This window comes from Delphinus delphis, chromosome 19 (genome assembly GCF_949987515.2).
Source record: "Delphinus delphis chromosome 19, mDelDel1.2, whole genome shotgun sequence".
Lineage (NCBI taxonomy): Eukaryota > Metazoa > Chordata > Mammalia > Artiodactyla > Delphinidae > Delphinus > Delphinus delphis.
The window spans coordinates 15,869,378-15,881,783 of NC_082701.1; the positions used below are offsets into that span (position 1 = coordinate 15,869,378).

At 49.1% G+C, this 12,406-nt stretch overlaps 1 protein-coding gene across 1 annotated transcript in view; it reads left to right on the forward strand.

The window, feature by feature from the left end:
• Positions 1-12,406, forward strand: part of MARCHF10 (membrane associated ring-CH-type finger 10) — an 82,100-nt gene that overhangs the window by 28,854 nt on the left and 40,840 nt on the right. Inside the window, exon 3 of the mRNA XM_059998494.1 lies at positions 2,744-2,915. Within this exon, the coding sequence (XP_059854477.1) occupies positions 2,744-2,915 (172 nt within the window). The remainder of the gene's footprint in view (positions 1-2,743; positions 2,916-12,406) is intronic.

Below are 12,406 nucleotides of genomic sequence, written 5' to 3' on the forward strand. Positions count from 1 at the left end.
GAGGACACATGAGAATGGCTGAATACATGACAGGACACGAATGAAGATACAAAGAGTTGAAGTGATTGGCTTAAGATTACTCAAAGCAAGCACGAAAAGACCCAGTAGCACATTCATACGTATTATAGTTCTCACCATTGTGGCTTTAGTTTCCAACCGACAAAACACCCACTTCCAGCTGTAATTTCTGGACTCAAGGGTGATTCCCAGGGACTTCCCTGGTGGCTCAGTGGTTAAGAATCTGCCTGCCAATGCAGGGGAAATGGGTTCGAGCCCTGGTCCGGGAAGATCCTACATGCCACGGAGCAACGAAGCCTGTGAGCCACAACTACTGAGCCTGCATTCTGGAGCCCGCGAGCCACAACTGCTGAGACCATGCACCTAGAGCCTGTGCTCCGCAACAGGAGAAGCCACTGCAATGAGAAGCCTGTGCACCGCCATGAAGAGTAGCCCCCCGCTCTCTGCAACTAGAGAAAAGCCCACACGCAGCAACGAAGACCCAACGCAGCCAAAAATATAGATAGATAGATAGATAGATAGATAGATAAGATTTGCAACTGGAAGTAAGGTTGATGGAACCAGGAACCAGAGAAGGATATACTTGGAAGGCAGGTGCATGGTACCATATGTAATTGGCATGGTTTAATTGGCCAAGTTTTCTTCCACCTTTGGTGCTATTAATGCTGGAGGTACAATGAATGGGTAAGGAAGGATAAACATGGCTTAACACCCCACCCAATAAAAAGTCTCTTCACCAACTCCTCCCGATTCACCACTGCCTGGGGTAAGCAAAGAATTCTAGTCCTGGCTGAGGGTGAAGGGGACGGACCCACCAGGAGTGGACACTATTACTGCTCCTGATGCTGTAACCATGGATATTGGTAGTCTTAGCCCGGAGCATCTTTCCTGCCTTTCCACTGGCTGAAAAACAGATGTGTGAGTAGGCTTCTCCATTTGCTAATGTAAGTTGTTCGTGTTGAGCAGTTTGTGGAAGAAATTCCGTCACATGTTCACTGCTGTTCTTCTTGCCTTATGACCATCTTAGGCACCAGAATTAAAATTTGCCCACATTTCCTTTTCTGAGAATGGAAAGCCTATCTCATGTTCAGAAATGACCTCACGTTTCATCTTTGACATTTCAGAATCATTTTCAAGGATTTCTGTTAAATTCCAGAACCAAAAGGGAAAAGGGAGAACAACCAACTCATTATGTCCTTTCCTTTTTCCCGTCCCTTTATCTGAGGGTGGTCTGTTTTCTGAAATGCAGGGAGAAACAATAATTATTTGTTTGAAGGCTGTCACCAGGCTCTAAGTGACCAAACATGATTTCTAATCCTGGAGAATAGTGATCTGTCCACCTATGGATTTGTACCGACATCCTTGTAGAAAGACTGACAGGTAGGGGACTTTTTTGAGAGTGTAGTTTGTCTTACGTTACCCCAATAATTCAAAGCTATTCAGAGTATTTTCCTGAGTCAGGAGGCTTAAAATGAAAATGCCACAACTGTCAGAGAGAACGGGAAGCAAAATCAATACAAATTGGCACCGCTGGGGAGGCGTGGAGGACGTTAATTTAGCACTCTGTGTCTGCAGAGGACTACACTTTCAGAGGACTTGCCAATATAGACCACTGTGCAGTGCAGGAGTATTTAGTGACCCTGCCCCTGGGGTGGGGGGGAAACCCTGTGGTTTTGTTTGTTGGGTGCATCGCCTAGCAAATCATATTAACACCAGGATCTAAGACCTTAAGGCAGGACTTAAATCGCCCTTCAGGACCAAGTTTCTCCTAATTGTTCATGTTTGTTTTCATTCATTTCTTTGGTGGGTGTAAGTGTGGCAAAGTATAAAGCTATTGAACGCCTGGATAATTTTTATTGTGTCTGCAAGGCTGTGTTGAGATATTCTGACACCGCATGAGTCAGGATTTGTCCGTGCATAGATTTATACTGACTTCTTTATGGAAGACTGACAAGTAGGGGCCTTTTAAAAAGATTAATCTGGGCTTCCCTGGTGGCGCAGTGGTAGAGAGTCCGCCTGCCGATGCAGGGGACGCAGGTTCGTGCCCCGGTCCGGGAAGACCCCACGTGCCGCGGAGCGGCTGGGCCCGTGAGCCATGGCCGCTGAGCCTGCGCGTCCGGAGCCTGTGCTCCGCAACGGGAGAGGCCACAGCGGTGAGAGGCCCGCGTACCGCAAAAAAAAAAAAAAAAAAAAAGATTAATCTGTCTTATGTTGCACCCAATAATTCAGAGTATTAAACTGAGGTCTCATTGATTCAGTCCCAACACACTTATCTAAATTTCCTTTTCATTGTCAAGTATATGATTAACATAAGGAACATTTTTCCTCCCCCTCCCCCCAAAGTAGTTCAAATAGCAAATAGCGAGAAGTTTAAATGCACGATGGTTTCTCCTGTTTTCATACGTAGCTCTTCACGTGAGCTGTTTGTTGGTCATCCAATTACTTAAGGGTCAGGAATTCATTCTTTTGATGAATGAACATCTAATGTTCATTAGAACATTCATAATGTTCTACAAAATAGACTCATTAACTTTGCTATTATTTCTAAACTGATACGCCCAGTCCATGAAAATCTGATGAAACCTGGTGAGAGGGCACACTGAGCTCGCAGGATGCTCCAGTGTCTCTGTGGAGGGGTTGCTGCATTTGGCTTGTCTCTTCTTCCTCTGCCCAGCCAAGATGGCCTATTGACCACAGATACTCAGACACCTTTCATTTTCGGCAGAGTTCTGGTGAGAAGCATGCTCTAGCCGAACCAGGATTACCTGCCAAGAGTTCTGCGCGTAAGAGTGATTCCAGACTTCCAGCAATTGACCAAACATCAGTCAAGCACAAACATAAAAGTACCACGACTCCAAAGAAATCAGAGAACGGGGGCCCCAGCAAACCCTCTCCAGGTGAGTGGCGGGTTTATTGAAATTCACAAGCTCTAAAATCCCGGCATCAGAGATAAGGACAGCAATCAATTCGTGGTCCCGATTACACCTAGTGTTTTCCAAGCGGCCAATTCAGGTTTTGCAGGGTCTGATGATCTTACGCAAATGATAAAATCCATTTCGGAGTAGACCCTCAGGTCAAGGAGGTGTGAATTATGCAGAGTAACTGTCTCCACTGCCCACATTTTCTGCCCAGTCATCGGCTTTCTGTGGCCCTGGCCCAGAATGGCTGCCTTTTCATCTTCTTCACCCTTCTGGGAGGGGTAAAGGCATTTGGCCCCAGGTATCAAATTTTATGACTCAGTCCAGAGCATGAAGGGAAGCTTTCAAAAGCATCTGAATGGCATAATTTACTGCTGAGAAAGTCCTCCAGTTCTGGGGTTGTCCTCTCTGGGAAAAAAAAGGGGGCTTGGTAAATCTTCCCCTTGGTGCAATTTGGTAAATAATTCACTCTTTAGCTGCCTTTGAAGCAAAGACCGGTCCTCTGCTTAAGGCAGGAGAAACTTAATAGTATCCAGAAAGGGGATAAATGCAACTGAAAGTTTAGAGTCCCTCAGCCTCATCCCCATTAAAGCCAACATCTGTAGGACAAACTTGATTCCTCTGGGAACTGACGTGGAAGTTGGGATAACGAGGCAGAAAGGTCTGCCTTCTGCTTGCGGTGGAATGGAAGCGATCTAGATTAACTGCCGAAGAATTCGTAAACAGCATGCAATTCGCTTAAATCCAAATCACAATGACTTTCTAATCCTAAATAGCTCCTGTCGTGCAACCACCCGTCTGGTTAAGTCTTAATGCATTTTTAGACAATGGCAGCTCTCACTTAGATTAACCACCCACATTTTATAGCTTTAATGAAGTTTAAAGAAAAATTGACTTCCGAAATGATGTCCGTTCAGACAAAGCCCCAACTCTTTTTCCTTAACCAGGGGAAAGTATCATCGTAGTTAACAACTTCTCATTTTGAAGCCTTTTAGTAGGAATTAGGTCTTTAATTCAGCTGTTTAAGAATGAAATAGGGCAGGGGCTTCCCTGTGGTGCAGTGGTTGAGAGTCCGCCTGCCGATGCAGGGGACGCAGGTTCGTGCCCCGGTCCGGGAAGATCCCACATGCCGCAAAGCGGCTGGGCCCGTGAGCCATGGCCGCTGAGCCTGCGCGTCCGGAGCCTGTGCTCCGCAACGGGAGAGGCCACAACGGTGAGAGGCCTGCGTACCACAAAAAAAAAAAAAAAAAAAAAAAGGAATGAAATAGGGCAGATAAGATCATTCCCCAAATATTTCAAAATCCATGTTGTCATGTATCAAATTGAGGATGTCTTTAATAGAAAAAAATAAATTTAAGTAAGGCAACACCAGTCACTCGATATAATTTTTAGGCTTCTTGCTAAAACTAGGTAGCTGTTTGCATGATGTGCTTTGTCCTCTGTAGAGATAAATCATTCTAATGGACAGCTTAGGCCCACCCCATCTTAGCTTGTCTGATTAATATAGATGTTCTTCCGACTGAGCGGACTCCACACGGAACTTACAACACTGACAGAAAGGGAGAATTAATTCACTTCACTTTCTATAAAACCTCAAATTCGAAGAATCACTAGGCTAGAAAGCACCAAGGTTTAGGCAAGAGAGCCAAGTTGGCAGAAAGATATCTAGTTCACCACGTAAGAGATGTTACTTGTAGTAAACAGCCTTTAAAAACCACCAGCTTAAAAATAATGATAATAATAAAATAAATAAATTTTAAAACACCAGCTTTATCACCATATTATAGCTCTAGACCGTGTCCAAGCCCCATGCAGCCATGAGCTGGACTGTGGCCTGGCCGTCCAGCAAGCGTAACAGCCCTGCTGGTTGATGTCAGTTACTACAGAAGCCGACTCAGTTCTATAGCAAATTGGGTTGATCATGTGAGCTAAAAGCAAAGCCTTGGTGTGTTAGGATCCATTCGTTTCACATGTATAGTCTCACGCTCAGAGTTTCTTCATCAGCACAGTGAAATGACAGACCAGGGACATGGCAAGAATTTAAGCTGAGTCCATTCAGGCAAAGTTGAGTCCAGCGGTGGTGACAACTCAGAAAATTCAGATAAACATGCTGCTATTATAGAAAAAGAGGCTTGGGGACCTGAATTATCTGGACACGTTGATCCGATTCACTGGGTAAACTCATAGGTTCCTGCTTTCCTTCACCTCTGTAGGGAAATATTTTTCTAAAGCATTTTGGGGGGGGGGTCACCCAAAGTTGGCAGTAAGTCACCAAAACTTCTTCCCATGTCAGACCTGAGTTCTGTGCAAAACTGAAGCATTAAGACAGTGACATCCCTTTGCAACATCTGCCTAATAGGCTAACCTTCCATACTGAGTTACGCCAGACTTTTCCTGAATAAAACAATGCAGCTGGGGAATGTGGCTTGACCTACATGCAGATCTATGTAATGGTAATCCATTATAATCCCTCTATGTGAATGATTATCTGGAACGCCTAACACAGCTACTTATCAATACAACAGAGGAACCATCAGTGCCCTCTACGAATAGATGTATAACTGAGATTTTCATTGTACTTCGCACTCTGTTAGAAGAAATTCACGCATTTTAAATTAATTCATACATTCCACGGAACTACTTCTAAATGAGTTGGCTTGTGATTCTCCTTGTTATCTCCCTCCGTGCAGTTTTGGGCAAGTGCTTTAGCGTCTTTAAAATGCTTGGATTAGCATCTGAGCCCCGTTTCTCATCTGCTGTTACTTGGAGCAAGTAACTTCCCTGTGCCTCAGTGTCTTCATCTGTAAAATGGCAGAGCCTGGGCGTCAGCACAGATCCTACCTGCTGGGATGGCTGTGAGGATTCAATGATAAACATATGCTCAGCCATTAGAACGGCCCCCGACACCATAGCTCATACATGACAGCCTTAAGGTATCGGGTACAAGGCAGCTGTATTCAGTAGGGAGAATGGACCAGAAAACTTTGTTTTCTTTGTCTTCACGTTACCTCCTCCCCACCTCCCACCCCAATCTTTTTTCCTTTCCCAAAAATCAGGGTTATATTTTTAAACTCCTAACACAAACGCAGGTACAGACACTTCTACTGTGCCCTGAATTTCCAAAGCAAAACACCAAATGGAAAAAGATGAACCATCAGAAAGCATTCACCAAGTGAGAGGTTTGCTTCCCCTCCAAAAAGACATGGAAAACTCAGGCAGTGAGTCCAGACCCAGCTGGGTCTGATGTGCAATTGATTCAGAAATCCTATTTCATGATCAAGGTGAACACTGACACAGGGTGAGAAATAAGCCTGGCCGAGTTACATATTCTTCTTTCAAGCAGCGGGAGGCTTGGGGATTAACCTTTACCGAAAGCCCAGTCTGTACACAGGATCTGCATCCTCCCATGAATGAATCAGGGGGAAGCAGAGCTGACAGCAGGCCCCGTGAGTGCAGGGAGCTATGGTGGCCATCAGCTCCTGGACTCCTGCCTGTTCCCAAAACCCCTACCAGCCCCATCCTGCCTTGGAAAGGAGCCACCTTTCCTTTCCAGGACACGCAGAGGCATCCAAAGGCCATTGTGCTGTGGGGGTCTGGCACCTGGAGTCCTAAGTCACTCTTGATCCCCGTGCCAGGCTCACAGGAAGTAAGTACCCTCTCCTGCCCTTTCCTCTCACCTGGAGCCCGGGCAGAGTCCTACTAGTTATGTGCCAGGAAAATGGATCTGGATGGAGTCTGGTGAGCCTGCTTCCAAAATCTTGCCCTTTAAAACAAAGCCAAATGTTCTGAAATTCTCCTCACTCCTTATTGAGTTCAGTGTTCGTCATTACCAGATTCGAATTTGTAGGAATAGCAAAACCTAGTCAGATTAATCGTGGCTTATGGTGGAGACTGTAAAAGTAAGAAACTGCAGTAAACTCCGATTTTAAAATGTACACGTCTAAGGCAGCTGTGGTCTCTTTTAGACCGGGAACTATTCATTTGAAGAGCAGCCTGGAAGGGAAATTTGAGGGTGAATCCCAATCTTCATAACTTACCTGGCAAATAAATTCTGTTGAAGATGTCCTCTGAAAGGCCAAGGTTGATGGGTTTCCAGGCAAGTCCACTGGCATCCAACAACTTTCCAAGCTGTCTGCCCAAGTTAGAGAACAACCAACAATAAGCAAATGCTCCCACATTTATAGAGAGAACCATAATTCTCAGTCCATTTACGGTAACGCTCCTAAGACAGAGGGGCCTGGGGCATCCCAGAGCCCGGAATCTGAAGCTCTGGCTCAGATTCCTGGTCTACCACCTACTAGCCCTATAAACGTAAACTGGCGACTTCTCCAAACTCTGTTTCCTCGTCAGTAAAATGGAGTCGTTACCAACCCCACCAGGTAGACAGGAGGACTGAAATCCTGGGTATAGACTGGGCTTCAGGTAAAGGTTAATCTCGAAGCCTCCCTCTATGTATGAAGCCTGCTTCCAACACCATAGACTGCTCCCAGGTTAGCACCTTTATAAGAGAATAGCTCAACCAAAGAAATTTTAGTTTGAGATGTGAGAGGTCGTAACTTGATTATTAAAAAATTTACCTCTTTGATTACCAATAAACTCATCCATTTGTACCCCCAGTACCTATGGGATGTTAGCATAGGTACATTCAACTGCCCCACACACAGGACCCGCCCTCCAGGGGCTCACTGCCTAGTGGGAGGGCAGGACACCAACACGCCCCAGCCAAGGCCAGTTCTAAGGATGTGTGGGGAGGGGCCGGCGGGGAGAAAATCCTGAAGGAGCGGATTGAGCCAGGGTCCGGGGAGGGAGGCGAGAAAGGTGCGCCCGGCAGGAGGTACCGAGGGGGCGAAGGCATGGAGGAGAGAGCAAGGAAGAGGGGGAAGAGATGACAGACAGACAGACATGGAGGAACTACAAGAGTCTAGGGCCTCAACGTATCCCCAGACTAGGGGCAGAGGCATCACGGGAGAGCTTGTTAAAAATGCATGAATCCCAGCCCAGGCTTACTGACTCAGAACCTGCAGTTAACAGGGCCCCTGGGAGATCTGTGTGCACATCTGAGTTTGAGAAGCGCTTGTGTAGGGTCAGGCTACAAGTTAGAAAGTGTAAAGTTGATGCCCTACGTGTAGGCAAGGACCAGGCCACCGAGGGCCCTGACGTCATGCTGGAGGCGATGGAGCATCAGATCGGCATCGTTAAAAGCTGACTGTGCTGGGCTTCCCTGGTGGCTCAGTGGTTGAGAGTCCGCCTGCCGATGCAGGGGACGCGGGTTCGTGCCCCGGTCTGGGAAGATCCCACATGCTGTGGAGCGGCTGGGCCCGTGAGCCATGGCCGCTGAGCCTGCGCGTCCGGAGCCTGTGGTCCGCAAAGGGAGAGGCCACAACAGTGAGAGGCCCGCGTACCGCAAAAAAAAAAATGCTGACTGTGTTCATGAAAGGGGGCTGGCTGGGAGGGTGAGGGCAGACAGAAGCCGAGAGACAAGCTGCAAGCTGCTGTGGACCTGGAGAGAAATGAGAAGGGCTTGACCTGAAGCAAAAGCAGAGGGAGAGGGCCCGGGCTGGAGGGATGTTTAAGGACGTTAAGCCTGGCACAACTTGGTGAGCACTGGGGATGGGGAGAAGGAAAAAGGAGGAATCAGAGAGATCTTGGGGGTCTGGCCCAGAAAACTAAGCCAACGGCAGTTGCCTTTGCAAGGCTGACAAAGCAAGAAGTAGGTGGGGCCCATCCTGTGGCCGTTGTCCGTGAATGAACAGCCAGGATGGGCTAGGAGGAGATGCCAGGAAGCACCTGGGTATGCAGGTCTGCTGCTCAGCAGAGAACTCTTGGCCACCGGAAGGAAGCCAAGGGCCTAGAGTGAGTAAGAGGTGGCTGAAACTACAGGAACGTCTCCCCTGCGAGAGCGGACAGGGTAACGAGAGATGATGAAGGAACCTCGGGAAATACAAACACCTGAGGAGGGAAGGGAGAAGACAACGACAGAGAAGTGGTCCGAGAAGTAGGAGCCACGCCAGGAGCCAAGGGAGGCCTTTGGAAATGAGTGGGTTAGAGTGTCAGCTACAGCGGATTCAAGTAAATAAGGACCGAGAGCCCTCCGTTATAGGTCATGGTTTTCAACCGGATGGCATCTTAGCATAGGAACTGAGTTCAGCCGCAGCATTTCCCCAGGTTCTCTGATAAGAATCGCCAGGGAGGTCCTTAATAAAACACACACACCTGGGTCCCGTCCTGACCCAGAGCATCAGACTCTCCAAGGAAGGGGCCTGCAGAGCTGGTTTTCCACAAGCTCTACAGCTGATTCTCATCCCAGAGGTTTGGACCTCATAGCCTTGCTTCTCAAACTTCAGAAGTTCTTGAGAAATACCTGGGGACCTCAATCAACTGCAGGTTCTGATTCGGTAGGTTTGAGTGGGTAGCAAGGCTGCACTTCTAAGAAGCCGCCAGGTGACAGCCACGCTGCTGGTCTCAGGGCCACCCCGGCAGGAGCAGGGCTAGAGAAAACAGGTTTTGAGGAGGTAAGCCGTTGATCCAAGGTGACCCGGCTTGGCTAGTGGCAGAGCTGAGAGATCTGTCATGCTTGAGGGGTCTCTCTGGATCGTGACTGCATCACGTGCCCATATTCTGCGTCCAGCAAGGATGGCAGATGGAGTGTGAGGTTAGCGAACAAATCATTAACTTCACTTGGACACCTCCCCCGTCCACCTGCTTCTCCCCGCTTGCTCTCTCTCCCTTGCCGTGAGCCCACCAGGATCTCTCTGCTTCTTTCTCTTTCCCCGAGCTTCCCCTCTGCAGCAGAAAGGCCAGATTAGGGCATGACCACAACCTCCCAACCCGGGGCATCTGGAAAATCGGGGGAGAGAGCGTTACCGAAGTGAGACCCAGCGGGCCACCATATGTTGCCGCCAGAACAGCTAATTAGACTGGCTGTGGGAGGGGAGAAGGGCCCACGAGCTTCCACATGGGAACTTAGTGGGAAAGAACTTTCCTGCATCTGTCAGGGACGCCGGAGACCATCGGCTGGAGAAGGGTGTGATGGTGATGCCACTGCCCCGGTTGGCTCTTCAGTGACTCTGAGCTCCAAGCCAGGCACCTCCTGGGCAGGGGCCAGGCCGGCTGCCCCCAGGCCACCTAGACACACCACCCCCCAGCCCCCGAAGAACGAGTTTTGAGTTTAGATTCATTCACAGTCTTTTCCAAATGTCCTTTCCCACCCTGAGGGCTGCCTCCTGACTGCTCTTTTTCTTTCGTGCAGGTGACGGCAGGCAGCGCCCCCTGTTCTGTGTTGAATATTCCCCTTACTGCTCCGTCTTTGCTTTCTCCCCCGTCCTGCAGCCCAATACCAACTTCTGCAGCCTCCAGCTGCCCCTACTGCCGCCTGCCTCCCCGGGGGGCCGGGACACTTCCCCGCCTCTCCCTCCGGTCTCCTCTCCCTCCTCTCCGGGCCCCGCACCCGAGTCACCGGCAGCCCTGTGCTACTTCCCCATCTCCTGCCCCAGCCCGGCCGAGATCCCTGTGCTGTGCCTGCCGGACTCCCGAAGGCCCAGTAGAATTTACCTCGTGTGGTAAGTCGCCCTCGGTGAAGGACACAGCACAGTGGAGTCAGGGAGTGGGGACAGGGGGACGTTAAGCTTCCGGAGGGCAGCGCCGTGACCGGCGGCAGGAGGTGTAACGTGCGGGGAAGCAGGAAGACCAAGACAGCTGCTCCCACTTCACTCGGCCTTCTTCCAGCACTTAAAGGAGTGAGCGACCAATAAAAGCCCATCCTCTCTCGAGACTCATCTGATTTCTTCACTCCCGCGTCTGGCGCAGTTTCGATCGTTAACCACCAGAAACGGATCAGGCTCCTCCGGGTCTACTCGTAGCCTTGGGGGTGTGACTATGCCCGCCGAGCCGGCCCTGAGAGGGTGGCACCAGGGACAGGCCTCTGGGGGCAGCCCACGCTGGATCTGATTGTTGGTTCAGGACCACACGGAGGAGAGACAAATTCAAGGGCTCAGTCGCTGCTTACAGTTTCTTTCCTGACTCCTTATTAGGCCCTACACCTCCCCAAATCAAAAATCCCACCTCCTGGGGCCCAAAATAAAACATATTTATGGTGCATAATGAAGCTTTAATTAAGAGCTCCTCTGGGGATGCGAGACAACACTCATTTCCAGCACACTCAGACTGGCAAACAGACAGGGCCTGTTATTTGTAACTGTACCGAAAGCTGCCTATTACACCAAGGCAACAGCAGCTCCTGCGATTAAGCTGTAATTCTTCCCACGATCTGAAAGAAGCAATAAATCTTTTCAAAAGGCATCTCAGGCAGAGCCTTGGCACCTCCTGGGCACCGGGCATCGAAGTGAAGATGGTGTGGGGGAGGGTAAATGTTCAGGAATTGTCTTTCTCTTCACCTTGCTTTTCAAACTTGGTCTATCCAGAACCGTGTCTGGGTACGGCAGGTGATGTGAGGGGCGGAACAATTATCAGGTGCGTGGAATTAACGTGGACCGTTAAATGGACTCGGTTCTCAGCCATCAGAGTCTTGTATAAATACAAGGTTTCTACCTTTTTCTCCCTTTCCTGGTCAAATTAAGAACTATTCAGTCAACAATTAGTGTCCCAGCACTGTCAAGAGAACTGAGGCAGGACTACCCTGGTGGTGCAGTGGTTAAGAATCTGCCTGCCACGTGGGGAGGGGGAAGGGTAAGCTGGGACGAAGTGAGAGTGGCATGGACATATATACACTACCAAATGTAAAACAGATAGCTAGTGGGAAGCAGCCGCACAGCACAGGGAGATCAGCTCGGTGCTTTGTGACCACCTGGAGGGGTGGGAGGGAGACGCAAGAGGGAGGAGATATGGGAATATATGTATACATACAGCTGATTCACTTTGTTACAAGGCAAAAAGTAACGCACCATTGTAAAGCAATTATACTCCAATAAAGATGTTAGAAAAAAAAAGAATCCGCCTGCCAATGCAGGGGACACGGGTTCGAGCCCTGGTCCGGGAAGATCCCACATGCCGCAGAGCAACTAAGCCCGTGCACCACAACTACTGAGCCTGTGCTCTAGAGCCCAGGAGCCACAACTACTGAGCCCGCATGCTACAACTACTGAAGCCCACGCGCCTAGAGCCCGTGCTCCACAACAAGAGAAGCCACCGCAATGAGAAGCCCGCACACCACAACGAAGAGTAGCCCCCACTCGCCGCAACTAGAGAAAGCCCGCGCGCAGCAACGAAGACCCAACGCAGCCAAAAATAAATAAATAAATAAATAAATAAACTTATTAAAAAAAAGAGAGAGAACGGAGGCAGACACCTTCTATGTAAACAGCTGTTTGGTTTTTTTGCTACTGGAGGTACCCCTTTGCCCAGATACTAGAAGGTGTGGGCTTCACGGTGCCCAAAGCAAGCCACAGTCTTCCCCAAATTCACCTACAAACTTCAGGATGTTAGGTTGGCTGGCAATGAAACTCCTGAACACA